The 26,309-nt window shown below is 51.7% G+C and overlaps 8 protein-coding genes across 8 annotated transcripts; 5 read left to right on the forward strand and 3 right to left on the reverse strand.

Moving 5' to 3' along the window:
• Positions 1-877: 877 nt before the first annotated feature.
• UCRPA7_3043 (putative transcriptional regulator cwf13 protein) lies at positions 878-2,587 on the reverse strand (the record flags this gene model as incomplete). The annotated part of the gene is made up of 1 exon (XM_007915618.1): positions 878-2,587. One exon carries the CDS (start codon positions 2,585-2,587, stop codon positions 878-880), a length of 1,710 nt encoding a protein of 569 aa, XP_007913809.1.
• A 469-nt stretch (positions 2,588-3,056) lies between these two features.
• UCRPA7_3044 (putative emp24 gp25l p24 family gold protein) lies at positions 3,057-3,793 on the reverse strand (the record flags this gene model as incomplete). The annotated part of the gene is made up of 3 exons (XM_007915555.1): positions 3,057-3,347; positions 3,406-3,594; positions 3,644-3,793. The coding sequence occupies 3 exons, from the start codon at positions 3,791-3,793 to the stop codon at positions 3,057-3,059; spliced, it is 630 nt and encodes a 209-aa protein (XP_007913746.1).
• Positions 3,794-4,360: 567 nt separating this feature from the next.
• UCRPA7_3045 (putative alkaline phosphatase family protein) lies at positions 4,361-6,403 on the forward strand (the record flags this gene model as incomplete). The annotated part of the gene is made up of 5 exons (XM_007915594.1): positions 4,361-4,435; positions 4,561-4,828; positions 4,907-5,678; positions 5,742-6,155; positions 6,208-6,403. 5 exons carry the CDS (start codon positions 4,361-4,363, stop codon positions 6,401-6,403), a joined length of 1,725 nt encoding a protein of 574 aa, XP_007913785.1.
• Positions 6,404-6,851: 448 nt separating this feature from the next.
• Positions 6,852-8,687, forward strand: UCRPA7_3046 (putative trimethyllysine dioxygenase protein; the record flags this gene model as incomplete). The annotated part of the gene is made up of 6 exons (XM_007915560.1): positions 6,852-6,884; positions 7,478-7,538; positions 7,591-7,678; positions 7,730-7,838; positions 7,891-8,518; positions 8,572-8,687. The coding sequence occupies 6 exons, from the start codon at positions 6,852-6,854 to the stop codon at positions 8,685-8,687; spliced, it is 1,035 nt and encodes a 344-aa protein (XP_007913751.1).
• A 1,192-nt stretch (positions 8,688-9,879) lies between these two features.
• Positions 9,880-10,986, forward strand: UCRPA7_3047 (putative sorbitol utilization protein sou2 protein; the record flags this gene model as incomplete). The annotated part of the gene is made up of 5 exons (XM_007915573.1): positions 9,880-10,009; positions 10,064-10,180; positions 10,243-10,632; positions 10,682-10,889; positions 10,947-10,986. 5 exons carry the CDS (start codon positions 9,880-9,882, stop codon positions 10,984-10,986), a joined length of 885 nt encoding a protein of 294 aa, XP_007913764.1.
• A 1,170-nt stretch (positions 10,987-12,156) lies between these two features.
• UCRPA7_3048 (putative serine threonine-protein phosphatase 2b catalytic subunit protein) lies at positions 12,157-14,013 on the forward strand (the record flags this gene model as incomplete). Its single annotated transcript, XM_007915584.1, has 4 exons — positions 12,157-12,322; positions 12,430-12,822; positions 12,943-13,019; positions 13,090-14,013. 4 exons carry the CDS (start codon positions 12,157-12,159, stop codon positions 14,011-14,013), a joined length of 1,560 nt encoding a protein of 519 aa, XP_007913775.1.
• Positions 14,014-15,121: 1,108 nt separating this feature from the next.
• On the reverse strand, positions 15,122-16,956 carry UCRPA7_3049 (putative exo-alpha-sialidase neuraminidase protein; the record flags this gene model as incomplete). Its single annotated transcript, XM_007915591.1, has 3 exons — positions 15,122-16,278; positions 16,334-16,585; positions 16,638-16,956. 3 exons carry the CDS (start codon positions 16,954-16,956, stop codon positions 15,122-15,124), a joined length of 1,728 nt encoding a protein of 575 aa, XP_007913782.1.
• A 6,317-nt stretch (positions 16,957-23,273) lies between these two features.
• Positions 23,274-23,945, forward strand: UCRPA7_3050 (putative carbon-nitrogen family protein; the record flags this gene model as incomplete). The annotated part of the gene is made up of 3 exons (XM_007915565.1): positions 23,274-23,418; positions 23,539-23,862; positions 23,929-23,945. 3 exons carry the CDS (start codon positions 23,274-23,276, stop codon positions 23,943-23,945), a joined length of 486 nt encoding a protein of 161 aa, XP_007913756.1.
• Between the last annotated feature and the right edge of the window lie 2,364 nt (positions 23,946-26,309).

Consider the following 26,309-nt stretch of genomic DNA (forward strand, 5'->3'; position numbering starts at 1 on the left):
TGCAACATGTCAGCCCATCCATGATCCATCACTCTCTCTGTCTTATCGCCCCGCGTATCCCGGAGCTGCTGGTTGGTGGTTGGTGGTGGAGATGGTGGTGTAGGTGAAGATAGCCGGAGAGGTCGGTCTGTATGAGGTGTGTGTGGCAGTGCTCAGGGGATGTCATGTTTGACATGAGCTCACAGATGTCTGGATCCCCACTGTAACACCCACTAAGCCCAGGCCCACCTCGGCTCTTGCTTGGGTAGCGTTTCCAGTACGCGCATGCCCCTGGCAGCCCTGAGCCGCAGGCGATCTGGACTGCCTTAGGACATCCCTAGTAGCCCGCTAAAGTCGCAGTCAGAAGTTTGATCTTGCCTCTATTGCCACGAGTCGTCACGGGATTCGTGTTTCGGCAAGCAATATAAGATTAATTAGAGATGCAAATTCCAAAAAATGAAGCTTGAAAAAAATCCATTTTGTCCTAATTCAGCGAGAAGCAGAGCAAGGGTCACGGTGACTAGCTGTCCGTTTCAGTGCTATGAATAACGCACGAAACAGCCGCATCGTTAACCAGGCCCGGGGATGCCTCCCGTCGATCATTCGTCCAACGTCGGTGACTGGTCCAGGGTCTGTCTGTTAGGTGAAGGATCGATACGCTCATTTGATCACCCTCTGCCGAATGCGAGATCTCTATTGCTGGACAACGGATACGCAACGACTCTAGTAGTCATATTAAGATACACATGTAAAGAAGCAGAATACTGATAAGAGGTCGGACAATATAAATAGGAGGATGAAAAAAGCGTATGACGGAGCACAGTAGTGATTGATATGAAGTGTTACATTTCGCATTATTTTCTAAACATGGCTGTCACCTCACCGGATGCTATCTATGCTAATCCTCATCGTCGTCAACCCTCGGCCGCTTCGATTGCCTGCTCTCCTCGTCTTGAAGTCCATATGACCTCTTGGAAGAAGACTGTTCCACCTCGGTCAGGAACTTCTCAACGTTGAAAGGGTCGCCCGCATCCTTCTCGAATTGCACAGGTCCCTCACGGGCTTCCGCATCTTCGGCTCCCTTGAATTTGCCCTTGCCCAGGACCTCGCCGAACCGACTTGACTTTTGGATCTTGTCCATTTCTCTGTCACCCGCCTCTTCATCGTCATCGTCAACGTTCGCCCGAGGTCGGTAGATGCTGCTTATGGCATCTTGAGCAGCAAATAGCGGCTTATCATACGGGTTGTCCTCGTTGATCCCGCTGTCAAAGCCGCTCGTCTGATTGAACAGCCGCGAGTCGTACATGCTCTCCTGAGTCTGAGTGGGTTTCGCCAGGCCCAGAGCAATCTTCTCGGATATGTCTCGATTCTGTTCTCGTGCCATGACTTGAATTCTTCTCTCAGCACCCATCCTTGACTGCCGTAGCTTTCTCTCTTCATCTCTCCTCTTCTCCTTACGAGCCTCCTCACGCGCCCGGATCTCGGAGTCCTCAGAGTCAGATGCAGAATCGGAGCCACTGTAGCTACCTGACCGCGATCTCGAGTCTCTGCGCCCGCCACCGGCTCGCTCTTCCCTCGCCTTCTGTGCCAACGACCGTAGAGTCTCTTCTTTTTGAGCCTTCTCCTTTTCTGCTAGCCGTTGCTGCATCAGCGCCCTCTGCTTCACTTCCTCACGAGCATGCCTATCCGCCATGAAAAGCGCTTCCGAGAACTGTGCGAATTTGTCGTTGATTGTGACATCTTGCATGCCTCGTCCATCAGCGGCCAGACGCTTGTCTAGAGCGATAGTAAAGCCCTTGGGGTTCTTCCAGTTGGACACTGGGGGCGGAATCTTCCAGTCTTCTTGATCTTGAGCCGTCAGCTTTCGGGGCGGCGAATGCATGACTGGGGGAGGCGGAGACGGCGGGCCACGGGGAACCTTCTTGTGCTTGAATTTTGGTGGCTCAAGAGGATCCTTCTGACGCTCTACAATCTTCATCACCCTGTCCCTGCCCTTCGTGTTATTGCCCATCTGGTTTGCCGGAGTATATCGCACAAAGGTCGGATCGTTGCGCTGTCCGATATTGAGGTTTTTGGGCTTCTGCGCAGCGACAGCTCCGCTTACCAATGCCGCCAAGGCATTTTTTGTTTTCTCGGTCGTGGCTTCAACCTCCTCCTGGCTGGGCCTTTCGAGGTTGATTTCACCCGCTTCTGCTCGTTGCCGTAGAGGTATGAGGTCGGAGAATTTGGCCTGGACAATCCTGTTTGCGGCGTGGCCTTGTCTGGCGATTGCATCGTATTTAACCTTGCCCTCTCCATCAACTTGAATGGCAAGCGCGTTGCTTGTAGATGACCCCTTCTTGCCCATGTCCAGAGGGTACTGAGCGACAGCAATCTCGGGGAATGCACCGCCATCGCCAAAGTCCTCCTGCGATCGGGGCCGCCATCCCGAGCGCTGGCCGTAGGGTGGAGGGCCAGCTCGCCTCAACACAATCTGTGACTCGTCCAACTGCCCTGCGCCAACGATTCTCGGGCCTCGCGGCTGAGCTCGAGTCGGCACATCCTCATCCTCGCCTGTGTACTTTGGCTTCGGAAGGGACTGCGCCAGCGCCGATGCGATCGATGCCATGGTTGCTGGTGAGGGATGTTGCCAGTGTGGTCGAGGTTTGCCGTGAGGTTGGAACTTTTCCCTGCCTACAGCAAGACTGAATATTTGGCCAAGGCGCGTTCACGGAAAAGGCTTAGCGCAACCCGGTATGGAGGTACCACCTTTCAGGCGTGTTAGTGGGGGTGGCCAGCCACTGTGGCTCGCTCTCCTGAACTAAGGACGATTAATTATTACCAAGGCACGATAGCAGCCGCAAGAAGATAGGAGATTATGAAAAAAAGGCGCTTCACTCTGATGAATGCTAGGAGCACTGAGTATCATTCAAATATGGCAATTACGCCTTCGTCATTTCCTATGATATACACGGATAATTCAAACCATGTATCAAGGTCTACCCATTATGTTTCCATGACAGAAACCAGTATGATCCCTATAATACACCACAAAACCCTTTTCCCATTGTCCCACGACGACATGAGATTCGTATCATTTACACATAACCCTTTCTGGCACCTTGGAAGAAGAATCGCACGATAAACACTTGCAGGCCACCCATGCAAATGATCATTAGAGATTGGATCACGCTGAAATTGACAATTCTCTTCTCTGTACTTCGCACGGTGCTGAAGTTGCGGTTCTCTCGTGTTCGGAAATACTTCTGGTTTCGAGTAATCGTAGAGAGCTGGCCAGAAATCTTGAAGACCGACTCCTCAAGAACAGAGGTCTGTTCGGGGGAGCTACCTTGCTTGGAGGGCAGTCCAACTCGCGCTTCGTTCTCGACCTGCATCGAAGCATGTTAGCAAGGTTGTTATAGCCTTGAGTATCTAATAGAGACGTACAGCAATCTCGAAGTCGACGAATTTGTCCGAGTAGGTACTCATTTCGTTGTTGAAGCAGAATTTGTATTCGCCCACGTCATTGGCAGTGAAGACGAAGTCGCCCTGTCGCTCCTTCTCGCCATCCATGATGACCTTTCCACCCGGTCCGCTAACCTCGTAGTCGACGTCGAATGAGCCGCCGGATTGGACCTAGACACCAGTCAGAACAAAGTGGTCATATGACGGCCAGCCAACATACCGCAAAGTAGAATGCGATCTTCTCCCCCTTATTCTGGGTATTGGTGTAGAAGCATGCCTTCTCGTTCGCAGTGAGCTTGTAGGTCAATGCGGTTGCAGAGGCTTCAGAGACAAGGGCAAGCAGCCCGCATGCAAAATTTGACAGCTTCATCGTGGGTTGTGATGCGGCGACGAGGTCATGGAACGATTCGGGTGTAACTCTCTTTGGCCAGCTTGCCGTAGAAAAGGTTGGCTTGACTGCTGGCGCGACCGTGTCACTTTTTAGGCGCAACTGAAATTCCGCGCGCCGACTCTTAAGCAGGCCGCTAAAGCCACACCCTAGGTGCACCGGCCATCCAGAGCGCAAGCCAATTAGTGGCCGGCTATTAGAGTTGACGCCATTGAGCGGGAAAGCGCCAACCACATGCTCCTGGTAGCAGCACTTTCAACAGCAGTGATATCATGATAGCTTGTGCCACAGCGCGTTCTGCCTGCCATACCCTGGTCAGGTAGCTTGCAACTTTCGCAACACAGGATGCTTCAGTTATTTCCCCATTAACTTCCAGCCAAGCTAATCTTTTCTCTTCACTTGATCAGCTTCTAACTCTCTCTTGGCCGCAATCGCCAGCCAAATTATATCACACCTATTACATTCCATTCTCATGTTCTGCTTTTATTGATCCTACATAGTTGTTGTTCGGCTGCAACCGCTAGCTTCACTTGCGGATTGAGCGGCACGATGACGGTCCAAACAACTGTTGCCCAGCTGTCTTCCGTCGCCTTGCGACTGGTCTCTTATTTCTTTCTTCGATGGGTAAGTTTTCCATGTCAGATCTTTAAAGACATTTATAGAGGCTAACTTGCAGGGGCAGGCGCTGTTACCTGTAAGCATATCTCGACAACCTTAGTGTTATTGGCCAGACGCATTAACTTCAACAGTTCCTCCCGATCCTCGCATTCACCCTTTTCGCAATCTACGTCCCATCCTTTATTTCCAGTTACTTGACCGAGTCGAAATACGAAGTTGTTCATGATGAAGTCGATCTAGTTATAAAAGAGACTACATTGAAGGGCGAGACGCCCGAGGTGGAAGATGCAAATGGTGACGCCAATGCAGATGACGAAATCATAGCCGAGGAGGTGGAAGTACAAGAGACTATTGTCGTCGGAGAAAAGCCGGTCAGAGGATGGCAGTCGCTACTCACGGGTGCTCCAAACCCTAGGAGCCTTGTGTTGTCGCTTGTCAGTCTTCTTACCAATGGGCTCATAATTGGCATGGTTGCAGACCGTTTATTCCGAGAGCACACCTACACCGCCGATGATCTCTCATTTGTCCGCCTGGGATATGTCTCTGACTCCGAGGCTAAGCTTCTCATTCGAGAGCCTGATCAGTCGAAGATGCCAATCACGGTAGAACTGCACATAAAAGACCCTCAACCACCTTTCGACAACCCCTTATGGCAGACAGCGGGTGGCATTAGGTGGACCTCCAATGAGACAGACTATACGGCCGTTCTCAGCATCCCTCTCAGACACAACAAGCAGCGGACGTATGAATGGAGGAGCTCAAACAACCATTCGGGCGAGTTCACAGCTGCACCCAAAGCCGGCCAAACATCAGAAATCACCAATGGACAATTCACTTTTCTATCTACATCTTGTATCGTATCACGACTGCCATACAATCCGCTCGATCATCCTCTAGCAATTCCTGGAATGAAGTACCTCGCCAAAGCACTTCCTGATCTTGGAGCGCAGTTTATGCTATTTCTCGGAGACTTCATTTACGTAGATGTACCTCGATGGTGGGGCAAGGACATCGGAGACTATCGACAGAAATATCGCCAGGTCTATGCATCACCGGACTGGGCTGCCGTTGGCCAGAATCTGAGTTGGATTCATGTCCTTGACGACCATGAGATCTCAAATGACTGGTCTTCGAATGATACTGGTGTGTATAAGGCTGCTGTTGAGCCCTGGCACCACTATCACACGTCTGTTAATCCGCCTCCACCGAAGAAAGCTGGTGCCTTGGCGAGAAAGAAGCCTGCAACATGGTATGAATTTACTCAAGGCCCGGCCAGCTTTTTCATGTTGGACACGCGCTCTTATCGCTCAAGTAATTTGCTTCCCTTCAATGACACTGAGAAAACTATGTTGGGCCAGGAACAGTTTGAAGACCTCCTCCGCTTCCTTCATCGTCCTGAGCCCAAGGGCGTCAAATGGAAGGTTGTTGCTTCATCGGTGCCTTTTACGAAGAACTGGCATGTGAACACTAAAGACACATGGGGTGGCTTCCTAACCGAGAGGAAGAAGCTCCTTGAAGCTATGTGGGATGTGGGCTCTCGTGGATACGGCGTGGTCATCCTCTCAGGAGACAGGCATGAATTCGCAGCTACCAAGTTCCCGCCTCCGCCTGACTCCAAGTGGCCAGAGAGTGCTGCCGTGCACGAGTTCTCTGCGAGTCCACTCAGCCAGTTTTATTCTCCGATCCCGACTTACAAACAAACTGATAACGAGGATGTCAAAGTCAAGTAAGTACATCAGTCGGTGACTACTCCATCTACAAAACTAATAGCGGCTTAGATACGTCAACATTGGTAACTCTAAATTTGGAGCTATTACCATTGAGAACTTGAGTGAAGGCGAGCAAAGCAGCCTCAAATACCGCCTGTTTGTCGATGGCGTCGAGGCGTGGAACACCGTCGTGCTGTCGCCACAGAAGACGATCGAGTCCAAGGCTTCCGGTAGCTTCTGGGGTCGCTTGACTGGTTCCCAGTAGACTTGCGGATACTGGTCCAGCTTTTGTGTGAGCCTTTAGAGGGCCATTCGGACGAGTACGGTTCGTCCAGGGAGTGTTTTAGGGGGCAGATTGCTTGGTTTTACCTGACGTTTTGTCTGGCGTATGGAGGAAAATCGGGTTATACATATCACATTCAGGCCTAGCTGCAACTGTTTTTGATGTGATTTCTACTTGATAGACACTACCACAATACCTTTTGAAGGTCAAATAGCACAATGTGTCTCAGGAGCCCTCATCACTTCCATGCATTACCTCCAGCACCTGTGAACTGTACTTGGGCTTAGCTCGCCCCGCACGAACGGCTGAGAACTAGAAGATGGGGCTTTCAGGGGCCCCGCTTTCAGATGCGGTACTGTTATTGCCCCGCCGGCATTCCGAGGTCCTGACAATGGCATGATTTGAGCATGATAATTTCGGCTTGAAGAGGATGAAGCAATCATTCATTAACTTGAGAATCCGGGTGCTCCATGTTCAAAGTTTCCTAATTATCAGAGATTGGTACTGTCGCAAAGAGGCATAATGGAAGCTATTGCTGTGCGATCCCTTGGGGTCGCAAGGTCAGTGAACTTGAACACGTCTGTTCGACGGTGCTAAAAGGTTTAAGGACACATCGCTTTCTACCCTCAGTGCGCCAGCTTCAGGCACTCAGACAGCTTTCAGGCTTGCGGGACTTTCGACCTACTAGATCGATCCCCCGACATCTCAGGGGTTTGGCCACGGCCACTGGTGGAAAGGCGACTATCACAAAGGAAGGGCTAGAGGTCACCCCTGAAGGTGTGTGGGGAGTCAAGCGCTGGGTCCTGTGAGTTCGACTCTGCAATTCTTTGCGATTGACCTGGAACTGGGCTAATTCAGCTCACTTCTAGTCCAAATTTCTGGTTACGGTGAGCGGCTCTGGTGCGTCACTCAAAATTCATATTAATATTCTGAAGTGACAATTGCCGGTGTGTCAAATGTGTGAACCAGGATACGAGACAAAGGAATTTTGACACGTTTGAGGTACAGCAAATATGATCCTGCTTTTATATAAGGGAACTAACATAGGGACTACAGATCCCTGCGGACGTCTCTCCCGTGAAGGCCGAAGCAGACCCAGAAGGAGTAAAGGTGTCTTGTAAGTTTGTGAAGTGTTAAACAAGATTGAACTATTCTCATCACTTCACTAGGGTCTCATGAAAATCATGAGAGCCACTACTCCTGGAAATTTATTACCAACTGGCTCCAGCATGACGTTCGAAAACCCGAGCACGTCGAGTATGTTTGTGCCAAGAGCCAGTTCGCCATTCCGTAGCTAACAGAGCATAGCTTTAACTATTGGGGTGCTGAAATCAAAGACAAACCGCCAACGGTCACTTTCGAAGAAGTCATGAGAACCGATTCGGAGGACGGTATTGCCAAGTTGACTTCTTTGATTGTAGGCATTTCTTACACATAACACCTGGGCGGTGGCTGATTTTCTTCTATAGAGACAATATGGGTTTGCATTTGTGGATGGAACGCCCTACGACGACCCTGAGCAGACCAAGAAACTCCTTGAACGCATAGCATTCATCCGAGAGACTCACTATGGCGGATTCTATGACTTTATCCCCGACCTAGCCAAGGCAGATACAGCCTACACTAACCTGGCGCTGGCTGCTCATACTGATACCACATATTTCACTGACCCGGCCGGATTACAGGCTTTTCACCTTCTCTCACACACTCCACCACCTAACTCACCCAAGGATGCCCCGGCAGAAGGCGGGGAGTCACTCCTCGTTGATGGCTTCCACGCGGCGCGGATTCTCTACGAGGAGGATCGGGCAGCATATGAGGTCCTGCACTCGGTCAAGCTGCCATGGCATGCGAGTGGCAACCAGGGCATCACCATCGCCCCTGACAAGCGATATCCCGTATTGGAGGTCGACGACAGCACGAGTGACCTACACACTCTGCACCGAGTGAGATGGAACAACGATGACAGAGGCGTTGTGCCGTTTGATGCGGGTATCTCTCCAACGCAATGGTATGAGGCTGCTAGGAAGTGGAGCTCGATTCTGAAGAGGAAGGATGTTGAGTACTGGGTTCAGCTTACGCCCGGAAGACCCCTGAGTAAGTCATGTCCGACTCTAATTCAGAGAACGCATATTCTGACTTCGATCTAGTCTTTGACAACTGGCGAGTTCTGCATGGGAGGAGCGCATTCGAAGGCCTTAGACGCATCTGCGGTGGTTATAGTAGGCCAACCCTTATCAGCGGTGAGACCATTCGCCATGACTGACATTTCTAATTCTAGTAAATCGCGACGACTTCATCTCGCGCTGGAGAAACACTAACTTCCCCCGGGAGCAGGTACTAGAACAAGTGATAGGATAAGCAGATCAGTATGAATTACGAAGAGTAGGTTGCCGTCACGCTCAACCTTTTGGCTTTCATATGCTTATATACAGCATGTCTGTCGAGTCTCCTCCGCAAGGGAAACAATCTTGAAGTGTGAAGATTGTTGTAATCTAGTATCTCTGAAAGCGACGGCCATATTTATTGCACATTGGTTCCGGAAGTCGAACCAAGAAAACCCTTGGATCTTCAATACTGAAATATGAAGGCCTCTGGTTGGTCGAAAGGCCTCCTCCAACGAAGCTCTTCGCAGAATATTTCGCAGAATATGATAGCTCCTCTGCCGGACGGCATTGACGTCTGGGCGAGCCAACCAAGTAGGGCCGACTTTGACGGTTTAGATGCAGAAGATAGCCTAGTTAGGGGTCCTGCGTGAACCCGCCACTGGTCCCTCCATGTCTCACACACTGAAAAGCACACTGCCCTGCCTGTCACGCTTCTGACCTTTGAACCTTGTGAAGCCATCGACATCCACAAAGACTTGGCCGTACAAGGACCAGAATCCTTTTTGACTGTTGCTAAATGCTTGACAGAGATGCCGTTGTCCGACAGTTTTACAAGCCATATGTCGCGCATGCTGTGGGACCTCGAGCAAGGCCCAGTTTTGCATTGGACACAAGCGCTGTTCCTGGGCATGCAGGACAGTGTAGTGACAAGCCCAATCAATCCAAGCCGCAGTCCGCCGCACTCGCTGTGGATATCTACACTTACCACCCGTTTTCCTGTCCATTGAGTGTGCTGAAAGCGTCCTCAAAGTGGACTCACCTCTCCCGTAGTTTGATACCCGCTCCACTCACCGTCGTCATCGTACGTTTGGGTAGTAATGGCGCATTGAAACGTTATCTTGCGGTAAGGGTAAGGGGAGTTAGGCAAGGGGGCACTGTGTGGCTTTTCCCGTGAAGTTTGAGGACAACCAAGCATATAAGAGAGCTACATATCCCGATAAACCGTGGAACGCGCAAATCTGGGTTTGTCCTGGTTTCTGCTGTCTTTCTACTTGGCTCCACACCTTATTGTGTCTATCTTCACTATCGCGACTCTAAATTTAGTAGATTGAGCGATTGACAAGCGTCAACATGGCTGAGACCATAAAGGATGGCAAGTTCGCCCACGGCAACACAGAGGCACCCCAGTCCAACCGTGTCCTGCCTCTCTTCTCCCTAAAGGGCAAGACTGCAATTGTCACAGGGGCCGGTGCAGGCATCGGTAAGTTATCCTGAGATTGGGGGCACTGGCAACGATCAACTGATTGTTAGGCAGGACTGGCTATTGCGGAGGCACTCGCTGAGGCGGGAGCAAATGTCGCTATATGGTACAACAGCAACAAGAAAGCTTTGGACAGGGCAGCGGAGATCGAGCAGACCTACGGAGTCAAGTGTACGGAATACCACGGACCTGAGACAACAACTTCCAGATTGCTAACGGTGCGGGAATTCTAGGCAAGGCTTATCAAGTCAACGTCAATGCTCTTGAGCCTGTCCAAACAGCAGTGGATGCCGTTGTGAAGGAGTTCAACGGCCGGCTAGATATCTTCGTTGCCAACTCTGGAATTGCGTGGGAATTCGGGCCTATGCTTGACGCCGAGCCTGTTGTTGACCTGTATAAGAAGGTTGTGACACCCAACATTGACGGCACGTTCTGGTGCGCTCGTGCTGCGGGTCTTCACTTCAGACGACAGAAGAAGGAGGGTACGACCATTGATGGTCAGAAGCTTGAGGGGTTCACACTCGGCAGCTTCATTGCAACAGCCAGTATGAGTGGTCATATTGCCAACATCCCCCAGATGCAGGCCGCATACAATGCCTCCAAGGCAGCGGTAATTCACTTGTGTAAGACGACCCAAAGTCGATGAAGAAATGGCACTGACATCAATGACAGGCAAGTCTCTAGCAGTTGAGTGGACTGGCTTCGCCCGTGCCAACTCAATCTCGCCTGGATACATCAAAACTGAGATCTCGAACTTCATTCCCGATGAGACCAAGGGGATCTGGAAGGATAAGATCCCGATGGGACGTGAGGGTGAGCCGAGCGAGCTGAAGGGCGCCTACCTATACTTGGCATCCGACGCAGCATCTTATACGACCGGGTATGTTTCTGTTTCCTATGATAGTAGCCTCCATCTAACATCATGTCTTTCTCACAGAATCGATATAATCGTCGACGGTGGCTACTGTGCTCCATAGGTGGAAAGAGATATGAACCATCATGATGGACATCTGACTGCATGCAAATTTCATGCGTGGGGATGGATTCTCTCTCTCGGCCTGACGCCGCCTTATCGGCCGAGGCGGCATTGCATGGGCTTCGGCGGCCGACATCACAGTTATGGACGGCCGAGGAGCCACAAACGCTGGCGTTAGCGGGCAGATGGAATTAGTTGAGCGTCACGACGAGCCGCACATGTCCGTCTTGGCTGTTGTATCTCATGTAGAGCTTCGTAGAAGAATGTGAGAAAAGAAATACCCCTGTGCCCCACCAGTGCATCTGGCCAGGAAGGAAAAAGGAGCGCATTGGTGAAACACTGTTGTCAGCCGCAGGCGCCGAGACCCAGCACAGGCCTGTTCGTCAGGGTATCCAGTTGGTCTAATTTAATAGGAGACACTCCTGTATGAGCTGCCAGAGTCTCACAATCCGCTTGAGGACCTCCAGCTAACACGACACTATCGTTGAGTTCATATGGTAGTAGATAGTCAGAAAAAAGAAGCGAAAAGCTGCTCGATCAGTCAGATCTAGCGATAGCCCTTGACGCACAGCACCCCTAATTAAGTTCTTCATTCCGCTTCACTGCTACCCCACAGCAGGGCGGGGTGAATAAAACGGCCTGGACTTTGTCTCTTTTTAAGCTCTCGGGAGGCCCTCAATGACCATTGCCGCAGCTTGTTGGAATTCTCCGCCGGGCGTATTTCACCTGGAATTGTGCATGGGCGGTCAGTAAATAGTCGAAGACACCTTCAATAGCTCTACCCGAGATCCTTAACCCAAAGCGAAAGCCCCTCGGTCGTGAAGCATCAAGCAGGTAAAGTCGTTATAGCAGGCTACCTCACACCAAGGTAGTCCTAACGAAAGGTACCTCCCCTTACCTCACTCGCTCCCGTCTAAAGAAGAGCGTCGGCTGGCTGTGGGGTCAAGAAAATCGCCGCCGCCAGCAGCCAGTCTGCCCAACTCCATTACCTACCTTACCTACCTCACTCTCAGCCCTACATCATTCTCGCCAACTCTTCCTCAGCCTTCGCCTCCCCCGTTGTGACGAGCTACAAAGCAATTTTGACGATTTGCATCTGCCCGATTGCTATCATTGAGTGGATCGAGACTCACGAGATCCTTACCTTCTCAACGTAACGTCGCTGCCCACCATGGACACCGACGGCGGTGGCGCGCCAGGCCAGGACCTGCGCAGCATCCAGGTCGACAATGCCATTCGCGCGATCAAGGAGAAGAAGCCTCTGCCCGAGATTGACTTCACTATCCATAATATGGAAGATGGCACCCAGGTCAACACAATGGAGCGAGTCTGCAAAGGTGCGAATGACCCCGCCGCGGCGGCGACAGCTTCACCCTGTCGTCGACCGCAGCCCGCCACTCTCTCCTGCCTAAGCACGCGACTGACCTGTATCCCTCATATCTAGATGTCCAGGCTCCTGCAATGTTCAAGCCCACTGATGAACAGTTCTTCGAGGACGATACCCACCAGAAGCCGAACATCACCTTCCTCAAGTCTCACTTCTACCGCGAAGGTCGATTGACAGATGAGCAAGCCTTGTGGATCATCAGAAAGGGTACCGAACTCCTACGAGCCGAGCCCAATCTTCTCGAAATGGATGCCCCCATCACCGTTTGCGGAGATGTACACGGTCAATACTATGATTTGATGAAGCTATTCGAAGTCGGCGGTGACCCAGCTGAGACGAGGTATCTCTTCCTCGGCGATTACGTCGATCGTGGGTACTTTAGCATCGAGTGCGTGCTATACTTGTGGTGTCTGAAGATCCATTATCCTAAGACGCTATGGCTTCTGAGAGGTAACCACGAGTGTCGCCATTTGACCGATTACTTCACTTTCAAGCTCGAATGCAAACACAAATACTCCGAGGCTATATATGAGGCTTGTATGGAATCGTTCTGCTGCCTTCCATTGGCAGCCGTTATGAACAAGCAATTCCTCTGTATCCATGGTGGACTGAGTCCTGAACTACATACCCTTGACGACTTAAGAAGCGTAAGCTACTTCTCACCTGCCATTACACAATTCTCGTCGCAGGATCGCTGGCTGACTAACGACATAATAGATTGACCGATTCAGAGAGCCTCCTACACAAGGGTTGATGTGCGATATCCTCTGGGCTGATCCGCTAGAGGACTTTGGTCAGGAGAAGACTTCCGATTATTTCCTCCACAACCATGTCAGAGGATGTTCTTACTTTTTCTCGTACCCGTCAGCATGTGCCTTCTTGGAAAAGAACAACCTGCTTTCAATCATTCGGGCCCATGAAGCACAAGATGCTGGTTACCGAATGTATCGCAAAACCAGAACCACTGGATTCCCGAGTGTGATGACCATCTTCTCAGCACCGAATTATCTGGACGTGTACAACAACAAGGCTGCGGTATTGAAGTACGAGAACAACGTTATGAACATTCGTCAGTTCAACTGCACTCCCCATCCATACTGGCTACCGAACTTCATGGACGTGTTCACCTGGTCCCTTCCTTTCGTCGGAGAGAAGATCACGGATATGTTGATTGCTATCTTGAGTATTTCATCAGAGGAGGAACTCAGGGAAGACACAACATCCCCGAGCGGTCCAACTTCGCCACCAATCACCCCGGCCGGCGGCCCTGGATCCAACGATCCCGAGTCTATCGAGTACAAGAGACGTGCTATTAAGAACAAGATCCTTGCAATCGGTCGTCTGTCCCGAGTCTTCCAAGTCCTCCGAGAGGAGTCTGAAAAGGTTACTGAGCTTAAGACCGTTTCTGGAGGACGTCTGCCTGCGGGTACCCTCATGCTAGGCGCCGAGGGCATTAAGCAGGCCATCAGCAGTTTCGAAGATGCCCGGAAGGTCGATCTACAGAACGAGAGACTGCCCCCTAGTCACGAGGAGGTGGTACGCCAGAACGAGGAGGAGCTGCAGGCCGCACTGGCTAGGGCGAAGCACGAAGCGGATAATGACAAGAAGTTGCAGACATTGTCTAGACGACTCAGCACGTAGGTGTTCCATCGGCGGCTTTGGCCTCCTAATTTTTACCAAGGCTAACTGTCGCAGCAGTGATCGGAAGCGATGATACACCACATGACTGTATAGTAGGTCGTACGGTTTATGGCGTAAACGACAGTTATAGACTACTTACTCTTGATGAGGCTGGGAGAAGTCGGAATGATGAAAGAACAGGGTTGGTAGCATGACGCCCTTAAAGTACCCGCACGATGTGGCTTATCCTGCCCTTCGGTGCAACAGGCTGAAAGGAATGAATTTCTTGTCTTTGGAGCACACTAGGCAAATAATACAACTTGAGTTTGTCGAAAAGCATCTCTGATAGACCATTCTTAAATCCACGCGAATCCTACGTGCTCTGCCAGGTCATTTCTTTTGAGGACACACCGTTGCAATGTGGTGATAGATTGGCACCGTAAGCAGGTGGTGGCATTTGATTTGCAGAATCTCGTTCTCGCCTCCGTCATTCGGCCGTGCGTATTCCATCCGCCTAATACTGAGGCACACCAAGTCCCATTCTCCACGGCATGAAGTAGACACTAGGCGCCCGTCAGTGGCCAACACATGTTTCATGAAACCAGCCAAGGCTTTTTGGTTGGCTGGACTTCCCGATTCTCTAGAGGAGGGCAGGCTTTCTGCCAATTATTCAGCTTGGGCGGGCAAACATGTTCTTGACCGTGGTGGGACACTTTACTTCCTCAGCAAGCTTTGGGAAGAGCTCTGGCTCTTAGGAGCCTTGGTTGAACGTATTTACAACCCAATCATTCACGATTCATAAATTCTGGAGGTATCAGCCAAATAGGTACCATTATGACTAATTTGACTGAATCGTCGTACTAGGTAGGTGTTGATCTCGTCTGGATGAACCATCTGCCACCGTGCCTGTGGCCCATCTCTGAGGTTTCTCACTCCGGGTCCGGTCAGTCTCGTATCGGTATTTCCCATGTCCCCCCAAACTCCTAGAAAAGAGCCCGCCTTCCCAAGAGAAAATCCAGCTAGCTAGCTATCCCAAAAAACAAAAAACAAAAAAAAGTTGGAATTCAAAAACCCCAGAGCGCCTGACTGTAAACCCTAAGATGTCTGAACGAACGATAAATACTTGCATTCAGCCGTAGAGATAGCTCTTCCCGCTCCCGATGGGAACCGGCGAGATCTGGGGCGGCTGGACGACGTGCTCGACGACGCGGTCATTGGGCGAGGATGATCTGTTCCTGAAGCGCTCGTCCGGGAATGCCAGCGGGCCGGAGATGGCGAACCTGTCGTTCCCGCCCTGGTTTTCGATGGGCGTGGCATCTTGGATCTGTATTGATGGTGGAGGGTACTTCTTCGGCACTCGTATTCGAGGCACGGAAGGCAGGATGAGGGACGGCACGGGCGGTTTCTTCTGCCCCTGTGGAGGTGGTGGCGGTGGTGGTGGGGCGGGAGCAGGAGCAGGAGCAGGCTCAGATGTTGAGACTGCGGGTGGGCCTGCAAATTGCGAGGCTCTGGATGCGGCCACCGGGATGGGCTTGGTGGACCGTGTCTGGGGCGGGTTTGGGGGTGGTGGTGGTATCTTGGAGTCTTCTTGGGCGTTCAAGTAGACTTGGATGGCGTATGAGTCGGGCTTGTTAGACTTGGGCCGCGGTCGCTGGTTTGGCGACGAGTTGCGGCTGGGCCGGCCTCCTATGTAGCCCCGGGGAACATAGGCAGGGTGGGTAGGCAGTGCGCTATTGGCGTGATGACTGACGCTGGTGATTTCAGCCGGCTGGTTCTGGGGCAGAGGCCGTCCGCGGTTCTGGTTCTCCAAATCATCATAGTAGTCTGCATTGCTCGAGAAGTGACTGACGATGTGTGCCGGCGGTTGTGGCTGTGGTTGTTGTTGCTGCTGTAGCTCATAGCTTGGCGGCTCGGATTTGTAATCCAAGGTATAGTGAGGTACCGTGCCACTGTTCGTAGCAGTTATGGAACTGCTGCCGCTGCGTAGTGGTTTGTCATAGGGATCTGGGGAACCGCTGTCCTCTCTCTTATACCGCTGCTGTTTGCGCCAATATACAAAGAAGAGAGCTAGTCCACCAAGGAAAAGCAGTCCCGTTCCGACGGCGATACCAACGATGGTGCCCGTTGTCATGGTCCCATTGTCTTTCTTCTTGGTGTCGGCTGCCGTCACGTTTGAAGGCGGCGTTGTGATATTGACGGCATAATCTGAGAAGATTGCGCCGCTCAGTCCCAAGAGCTGGCCGGGCGCCGGCTGTTGCTTACAGCCTGCCTCGAGAGCGATGAGAACTGAGAAGCGGTTAGCAAGGACAGTCATGAGTTACCGAACAGATGATGTTCATACAGTTGGACATATAGTTCTGGTCACTGCTGGCTTGTAGGCACTGGATGCAGTTCTGAACACTTGAGCTCTGAAAGACTGAATCACCTGCCGTGCAGTACTGGTACTCCGTCTCGTTGGCTGGGTTGAGATTCCCCGTCTCGAGGGCCTTTTGAAGCGGGTGGCAGGCATAGTCAATGTCACAAGGAGATGAAACGTTCTTCTTGTGTGTCGGCCAGCCCCAGAGACAGACGCTCGTCGCATATCGCAGGTTGTCTAGAAGCGGTGTTAGTATTTCTACAGCAAGGAGTTCTGAAGTGATTCTTACAGAGGAACCAGCTAATATCGTTTTCCGTTCCATTGACTTGCTCGCTATTCTGCAGGCACTCTACACAACTCTTGAACTTGAGGCCATTGGCGTCTGAGTAGAACTCAACATCCTTGCAGACCATATCATCCGGGCTATTCGACGAGGCCGCTGGGTCAAGGCTGTTTCCGTCTTGTTGGTCGAGACAGACGGACGCACATTTCGAGCCGGGCGTCACCTGCAGAGCGGATACTGATGACACGAGAAAGAGGAGGAAGGCTAGGATTCGGATTGAGGCGAGTGAGGGTGCCTTCGACATGTTTGTGGTTGTGTGCTCCATTGTGAGAGAGGAGGGAGGATGAGGGAGCAGCGTTGACTATACTATCGGTCGTGACGACATGGCATACAGTCACGATTGCAGGGAAGAATCGTCGTTACTTGTCAAGTCAAGTCCGGCTTGAAGATTGAAAGAAGCCAAGACTGTAGATGGACGGAGGGAAAACACCAAAGGGTGAAGAAACGTATGAGAGACCTACAATTCGCGGGTCCAAAGACTCATATATTGGACCCGGACTTACATGCATGTACATACAAGCCGGCCAGACAGCTGCTAAGTCAGGCAGGCGGCTCCAGACATAACTTTTCAGCCGTGGCATTTCCAGGGCGCTCTGGTTGCAGTGCATCATGGCGGACGAACACGCCCAACACAGCAAGATGTTTCTGAGAATAGCACCCTCCCAACTGAGGATTTTGCATATGGCCCAGCCGGTGGCAGCCAATGACGGCCTCCCTCGGGCCCGCAACCCCAGCAGCGGAATCGCGGAGTGGTGGGAGGATGGAACAAGCAGCCAATGGCGAGGGAGGTGAGGCAGCAGGGCATGGCGCGAAGAAGAAGCCTGTGGAGGTTGGGGTGGCTCAGGGTGGGAGGAGAGGCCATCGTGAGTGGTGGACGGCTGGCGTAGGAGCGGACTTTGTTTGCACGAGGACTGGGCGAGATTCGCGGGAGGCTACAGGACACTACAGGGGCCAGAAGCGCCCTCAATGGCCACGCAGACGCCGGCCTGGAACCTGGCCGTTCCGTTTCTCGTCGCTGCCCAATCGCTTCACTCTCGAATGTCCACCGCCAGCAGGGATTGCGCACGAGAAACAAGGGTCTATCCACACACAGGCAGCCCAGAGACGGGACGAAGAAGCAGACAAAGTGCTGATCAGTGGCCTGTGCTGGCCCGCGAAATCTGCGAGCAGGCCTTAAGGTAGACCAAGAGGCCTGGGCCTCGTACGACCTGCCAACTCGGGCACTAACATCCTTCAACTGCGAAACCCTCTGAAGAGACAACTTCTTTCAGTCTCCACATGTCAATAGAAACAGCAATTGCTCAGGACTGTCATAATTATGAACAGTGAGGGATTAATCGATCGAGGCAGCCTCTCGCGTCTCCGGGGCGGTTCTCGTCAGATCCGTTTGCCGCGTTGGCGGCTATTAGAGTCGAAGCTGCGAGAAACAAGCACGATGGCACCCTTCCTTACGTGGACCCAGGTGATGGTGGCTGCATATTGTGAACAGCTTCTGCAGTAGTCTCCGAGGATCAAATCTAATTATATTACTTCACGTCGGACTCTCGCGAACTGCAGTTTGCTTTGTCATTTACTTTCATTTTCCTCTAAACCTCGAACATATCCCCATGTGAAATCGACGACATGTAGATCAGTCTGGTCTTAGAGAAGACCATGTTTGAATCATGCTGTGAACGGCAGCATAAACTGTTATAAGGCATCGGTACCCTTCAAGCATCTAATCTTCGTAAACCATGCAGCACATCAATTCACTCATAGATTCCTGTTAACTGACCTGCTACCGAATGACCGGACGCAACTAAGCGCAAAACAGGCCGCGACCATCTTCTCCAGTCGACCTGACAGGTCGCGTGGCCGGACGTCATGGCCAAGCTTCCTTGATGATCTACATGCAGTCAGTAGTTAAGTGTTTCGCAGAAACAAGTCGTACCCAGGATTCGCCTTCGTCTTGAGGTGGATTTACAGGACTCCAATGTCCTCATAGGATGTCCAGGTTATCCCCTCACCATGTAGTCGTGAATGTTCAGGGGTGACGTTGATGAAACTTCGCAGAGAGCGATCATGCAACTCATAACAAGATCCGCACAGGTAGACCTAATACCAGACGACGCCTACCCTAGCGCTCGTATTGAATTGATGGCTCTCTGTGATTTCTGGGGCTTGATGAGATCGGTATGCCTCTCATCATGCGACGGCGTCTTCGAGTCGTATATGCCGTATATGGATTTTACTAGTACCAAGCCGTATTCTACCATAGCCTTCTAGCCATCATATTCGGTCATTTAGAAATTGTAGCCCTAATTTGATGCTGAATCCAAGTCTGCTCTATGCATGTCCAGATATACTCCCTACCCCGGGTGTCACACGGCCAAGGTGAAAAGTCATCGCATGGTCACCGTAGCAAATTCTCCCCCTTTTGTGATACGACATACGATGTTGCCGCATGCAAAGGCTCTTGATGTCGAGTTTCTACGAGTTTTGATGTCATATCTGAAGTTCAAGGAGAAAATAGATCTCTTCGTGACACTGCGCCCTCTAGTCATTGCTTGCTGTGAGATCGCCTGAGTAGGTCACTCCCATGCTACCTCGCAATTGACGCAAACATGTATGCTGCAGCTTAAGTTGCCAGACTCTGTTACGCCATCTCAAGATTTTAGTGTTTGCAAGTGGATGTTCGCACTAGTTTCCGTCGGTGAAGACAATCACATACGGCAGTTGAATGCAAAGCGCTGTGTTTTTGATGATTTCCCGATATTCTCCTTGCCATGGGTGCTCATGTGAACGATCAGCCTTGAGCTGACTTCCGCGAAATACGCCTGGATCCACGGTCATCTGCATGAGAATCATGCTGTTCCGGGGACTTAGGTGAGGTGTTCTCCAATTATGACATACCAATTTGGTGAAGTCATCGAAGGTGCTTGAGAAACAGCTTTGAATATGGCATATATAGACCTCGCGAATTCCACCTTCTGCATGTCAGCCATCTAGCAGTATTAATCCCGTCTTGATCAGTCCTCAATCACTGTCACTTATCCGGACTTGGAGATCACGTTTAAATGATGAAATATACCTTCTGGTTCATGCAGACATATCTCCTGCTGGCCGCCACGGCGCATCCAGTGGGGCGATGGAGTCTCTTCCACTTCCAGTTTCTATGCGAGGATGCAACAAGCTGCTCATACTCTTTTCTTATCGATGAAACACCCGATAGCCATGACGGTTCTTCTGGAGAGTGGTGCATATTCACGATTACCGCGGCTGACGGGCAGCCAGCCTCTAATACCTCCTTCGCGGAGACTGCTTGCGCTGGTCTGTCTCAGTACAGCATCAATGGCGGTTGGGATGTGCACGGCTTTATCACGGTCGTTGTTACTGACCTGAACATTGATCAATATGCGTTCTTCTCATATGACATCAGTCTCATTGCAGATGGCCAAACCGTCCACATGAATGAGCAGCCCTCATATAGAGTCGGCGTATTCAAGGGCAGGTCAGCCGACTCCAGCACCATTATGGCAAGGCATAGCCAGAGTCGAGCCGGAGCAATCGAACTCTGGAAGGTAGGGAGTATGGTGCGAGGTAGGGTCACTCGCTTTGGGGTTGACATTGGGATCTGACCATTCCCAGAGGTGCAAGACACACAGATTCGCGTTCATTTCGATATCTACACGGACACCACTCACCATCACTGCGAAATTATGCCACAAGGTCTGTCCGATACCGACCCCAAGACGTTGAATTGGTATGACCAGAAGTGCAAAGATATCCCTTGGTCAGTTTCTTGGGAGTATTCCCCAGTTATGGACTCCGCTGTCATGACGGTCGAGAAGTAAGAAAGAGCCGCCTGCTGTTTTGTGCATCCATCCGACGAAACTGACACTAGAGATTTACAGCTTAGCCACGAAAGAGAGAGGTCGCTTCGCCTGGGTCAATGTTAATGGTGCTTCAATCTTACCTAACGCCCAGCCAAGTCCCGTAGAGCACATTTAGGCGCTGGCGGACTCACTTAGGATGGCATCTCAACTGTAATTCATGAAAGATGCGGGGGATGAGGAGTCTTTTCTTACAACCAGACTCTCCATTACCGTAAAGAAAATGAAGACATCCATGATTTACAAACTTTTATGGACAAGAGCATCATGGGCATTGGAGTTTGTTCGCTAGTGTGGCCATTTTGCTGCGTTGATTTTGTGAGGGCAGATAACGCGGACCAAGTAGAATCCAGGGAGCAAGAAACTTGAAAATGTCCGATCCCTAAGTAAGAGACATGACCACGATCATGATGGCAGCTTAATGTGAAAGGTCTATCTTGTGTATAAGCCTCCTAGCGCCGCTGATATCCGCCCGTCTGCTTCAAGCATTTGGGCTTCTCGACTACAAGTGACCCCTGACGAAGCCAAAATTGGTCAAAGAAACTTTTGACCAGGTATATCGCCTCCATATCAAGACGATGGACGGATCATTCATGAAACATTTGGAAATTGGAATTGGATCATAGTTCAGTCCTCCAGCAGTGGTAATCAATAAGGGAAGCCAAGTAACTTTTTGTCGATTGAATGCACTTCCAAGACGACACATGTATTCAACGATGGAGGTTTTCACGTGCTTCCATACTATGGCCGATGGCCGTGTGTACCGAATAAAAGACGTATGAAGTCATTGAATTGTGGTATATTTAGTAGTCTAACCTTTGCATGGTGAATATGAGCCGTGATATCTGGCTCTGACGGGCTCCACTCTACCTGGTTATGATGGGTGATGAGTTTGGGTGACATAGACGCCGGGTAGGCGAACCGAATGCTCAGATCTTCCTGTTCTGATTGTGAGGTGAGGACACACATGTGGGAGGATCTGCCTCGTGCGTTTAACTGTTGCCAAGAACAAGAGACAGATCCCTGGTGAAGGATCATAATGTGCTGAGCCATGTTTCGAAAAGCGCTGTTCGTGCCAGCGGCTGGGGTGCACGCGGGTTCCCCAGCCTTCAAATCGCCAGTGTAGCGGTCAGTGATGAAAGTCCTTGAGCCTAACTATTAGCAGTCCAGGATCAATGGAAGAAGCCGAAGAAATTGTCCTAGCCCAAATGCGGAGAGAACGCTCACTGACCGGGGGGTGAGAGCGTGGGGTATGCTTGGGCGCGTACGTTGCAGAAAGACCAATCAGACCCTGGTATCAAGGTCATTGGAGTGACCTCGCAACACACACCTTGCATCGTGGGCGAATGAGAGACGCAGCACCTGCAGGCAGTCGAAATCTACCGACGAAGGACTGGCGAAGACAACAGGCTCTTCAGGAATGGCGGTCACCTTTCCGAGCGTGCCAACCTCCTGCTGGATGCTTTCGGCGCTTGTGCCGTTGCGTCTACCTCGTCTCTCGACTGTCGACTGGCGGAAGGAGAGCACAATTGGTCTTACAGGCAGATGTCGACCCAACAGTGACGACGGTCTGCGGAGAACCTGCGCAGAAAACATCGTCGGATGTCCCTCCTAAAGCGCTCATCGCACGATCGTGACGGTAGACGCAGACCTATCACCGCAGGAAGCCTGATAGCGCGATCAAGTCCCCAGTGTACTCAGCCGCTCTTCACTACTATGCGCAATGTGAAGGATAGATAAGACGGGGACGAGGACAGTAGTTTGTACCTGGATAAAGACCTCATCTGCGTTCAGCATGCACATGAAGACGAGAACAGGAAGCAGCTGCTAGCAGAGACTCTCGTGTTGCTGTGCTGTTCTACGGTGTGTAATCCGTGGTGGGTAGATCGACCTACCGGTCAGCAATGAGAAAAGGGGTGCCTCAACGGTGATGAGTGCATCGTGGCCCCGTGTGCCCATGCGCACAGCCCGGGTTTCTGGCTGGCTGCTTGTTCTGCTGTGGCTTCTCCCTATCTTTGCTGCTTCTCAGGCACTCCTGTCTTTTTACATAGGTATGCCCGTTAGGAGCGTTCTGCCCGACAAAGGCAACCGAGCCATCTACTTGGTAAAGTCACCACCACGGGAGGGCACTGGAAGTAGATCGTCACATCTAGGTACGCTAAGCAGGCCCATGCTGAGATCTGATTTGCTGGGTAGTGAGGCCCCTGCGCAGCTAGGACGCCAGCAGCGCTAAACATGGATATCCCGTTGGTTATCGCTCCCAGTCTCTCGAACCTTACCCGTGCCTTAGCCTGCGCTGCCCCAGACTTCCCAGCACGTACCTCTGCAGTGCCAGTCCCAGCGCAGCGTTGCACAAGCACCAAGCACCTAGCACACACACAGCACAGCACAGCAGGCACAGCAAGCCTCCCCCGTTCCCCCTCGCCTGGCTCGTGCCGCTTTCCCAAATACCTTGGAGTCTCCACAAGTGTAGTCGCTCTCCAATTCCCACCGTCTCTCTTCCACTGTTTCTATTGTTACCTCATCTTTCTGGATGCCCTCGATATTAACGATTGTGGTCTCGAGTTCGAACTGGCTTCGACAACCTCGAAGGCATATCCGTCCAGCCTGCCTGGGGTTATAGTAGGCACGGCGGTCGCCCGTCTTCCCGTAGGGTCGAGTGGTGAGAGGAGTTGATCACGGTGGAGCGCCTTAGCCCGCCGCGGCTACAATGAGGATAGGCTGCTTGCAGTTCGCTCCCCAGGTTGGCGATGTCCATAATAACCTCAACCGCGCGGACTCTGTCTTGAGCAAGGCGAGCCCGGACGACTTGGATTTGTTGGATTTGCTTGTCCTGCCAGAACTGGCTTTCACTGGTATGTGAAGTGTTGCGTTGGGGTTTGCCAACTTGGCGCAACTTTCGAGTTGCACCATCTGTGTCGCAACCGCAACCACTTGCAAGTGTCCGCTTTGAAGATGCTAACTTCTGCGAAAAGGCTACAACTTCAAGTCGCTACAACAAATATCGCCCTTTCTTGAGCCTTCTGGGTCAGGCATCAGCTCTCTCTGGGCTCGCACGACTGCTCTCAAGTACAACACTACCGTTGTCGTTGGTTATCCTGAGAAGGTAGATGTGGCTCAAAGATGGCCTACGTCCCCCGAGTACTACAACTCCGCAATCGTTGTCAGCGGAGAAGGTGAAACGATTGCGAATTACAGAAAGTCTTCATTGTACATGGTTGATGAAACATGGGCGCTCGAGGGCCAAGGCTTCTTCGGCGGATATCTTCCCGGACTCGGCCACACCGCAATAGGCATTTGTAAGTCTTACACCACTCATGTTGAGGCGTTGCCTGCATCTTGTCAAAGGCTAACAAACAATCTAGGCATGGACATCAAGTAAGCATATTCGCCCACAAGTTCTCGTTATGAGTGTCCAGTACTAATTCCTTAGCCCGTACAAATTTGAAGCGCCCTGGAATGACTTTGAATTCGGCTATCATGTAGCCAGGGTACAAGCAGATCTGGTCATCGTCACCATGGCCTGGCTCACCCGTGAGGATGCTCGCCTGTATAGTCGTATGCCTGCCGAACCTGACATGGAAACCTTGACATACTGGGTGCAACGTCTGGAACCAGTCATTCGAGCCGAGACCGGTAGAGAAGTCATTGTTATCTTTTGTAATCGTACTGGCTTCGAAGATGATGTCGTCTATGCTGGCACAAGCGCTGTCATTGGCATCAAGGATGGCGAAGTGAATGTTTATGGGTTGCTGGGACGTGGTGTGAAGGACCTGTTGATTGTCGACACTGATGCGCCACCAATCGCGAAGCTCATACATCGACCAGATGGAGAATCGCGAGAGGCGGAGGGCCAGAAGACTTCCGGTTCATCACCTGCGTCGAATGATGGTAGAGCCCCAAGGCTTCCGCAGAGGAAGGAGGGTACCAAGTCATCGCAGTCAACTTCAGAGGAGCGCAGCGGAAGTTCGCCAACAGGACCGGTCGCGAGAACAAGGAGGGCTAAACCACCATCACCGAAGATTACAATCCCAGAACGGCGAAAATATACCACCACAACTGGCGGCGTAATTGAGGAGAGTCCTACCGTACCGACCCCAACTGCGCCGAGCCCTACACCGTTGTCAGTTCGGCCCAAGATCTCCACTCTCGGGAGCAAGCAAGGAAAGGACCATGTGTCCACGCCTTATCCGCATGACGATTCAACGATGGAGCGTTTGACTCCAGACCACCTGTCAGTCATAGGGGGCAACCTTCATGTTCCCAATGAACATGGCATCTCAGACGCCACATCTGAAGACAATGACCGCCTCTCTGAGAAATATTTCTTTCGTCCTCCACAAACACTCATTGCAACACCTCGCGATCCATGGGCAATGTTTGCACCCGTGTCCCCATCATTCAAGGGTTCGCTCATTCGATATTCTGGTAGTGAACGCGAGACTAGAAAGATTCCGTCCGTAGAAGACAGACTGTCGCCTGGGCAATCCGAATTCAGCTCGGGTACCTCTATAAGATCCAGTCGTTCTGGCCGCACAAACGGCTCGAAGTTGAGTCGCCACGCTTCTACAAAGTCAGAAGCTACCAAGGCAGAAGGTCCTGCGCCTCCTCGACCGTCATCGCCCAAGTCGCGGAACGCAAGTAGGACTGGTCGCCCCTTGAATCGTCGCGACTCTGAGATCGAGCAACCGGATCTGACTGGTATGGTCCAAAGACTTGAAGCAATATCTAGGCGTACTGAATCGCCAATGAATCGTCATTACGACTATGAAGAAGCTGATCGTCAAGGTCGGCCGAGAACTCCGAGGTCGCGTAATGCCAGTCGCACTGGTCGGCCACTTGATACGGATCAAATCGTTGACGAGAGAATGTTCAATCTATCACGGACATCTATTCCCATCGCAGCTAGTCCTGGCGTTCTTGCAGGGGGGATCGACCGACCCGCTTCTGATATATTCCGAAGAATGAATCAGAGACTTTTGAAGAATGGTGACGCGAGACCAACCTCGCGAGCCGAGCAGAGTTCCGCGCCTATGTCTGGCTCCATCTTCGGCCATCCTCGTTCTCAATCAGTCAATGCAGCGCAGCCTGCCAATGCTGACGCCATAATCCCGCACGTGGAACCGGATGAGTCGAGAACACTCGTGTGGTCTGAAATTTCGAAAATCGTTGGAGAGGTCATGGAACGTCCTAGCTCTCGGTCGGCGAGCCGGGGGAGACAGCCCCTTATAAGAGGCTCTTCACCTAGCGTTGGTCCGAACTCACGCCCTGCACGACCAGAGAGCCGCGGATTGCCCAGCGCATCCCTGGGCCACCAACGCTTTGGGTCTCGCGAGGGCCGAGGACCTAGAGACAACACGCCTGCCAGTCAAACAATGTCTCCGATGAGCCAGATGAACGGAACACCAGGCTCGGTCGTCCCCTATCATCCAGACGAGATAGTTGCCGAGATCATCTTCCATGCACCTGGATGTCCCACCCATAGCCACAGTCATCGAAATACCCCTACCCAAAGCCATGTTGGTACGCCAAGCCAGGTAAATCAGCCATCTGCACAGCAGTGGAATAATCCACGTCCCAGGCAAATGAGCAATTCACGCCTGAACCAGAGGATTAATTCGGCTTCCAACCATCGAGGCAGTTCATCACCGAACCGGTGGCCGGTAACTTCCCCAGCGCCGACAGGAGATGTCGAAGAGATGGAGATAAGTATATTCAAAGCGCCTACTCCGTTGGTGGCCAGTGA

Source organism: Phaeoacremonium minimum (assembly GCF_000392275.1).
Source record: "Phaeoacremonium minimum UCRPA7 unplaced genomic scaffold PA7_03_scaffold_222, whole genome shotgun sequence".
In the NCBI taxonomy this organism is placed as follows: Eukaryota; Fungi; Ascomycota; class Sordariomycetes; order Togniniales; family Togniniaceae; genus Phaeoacremonium; species Phaeoacremonium minimum.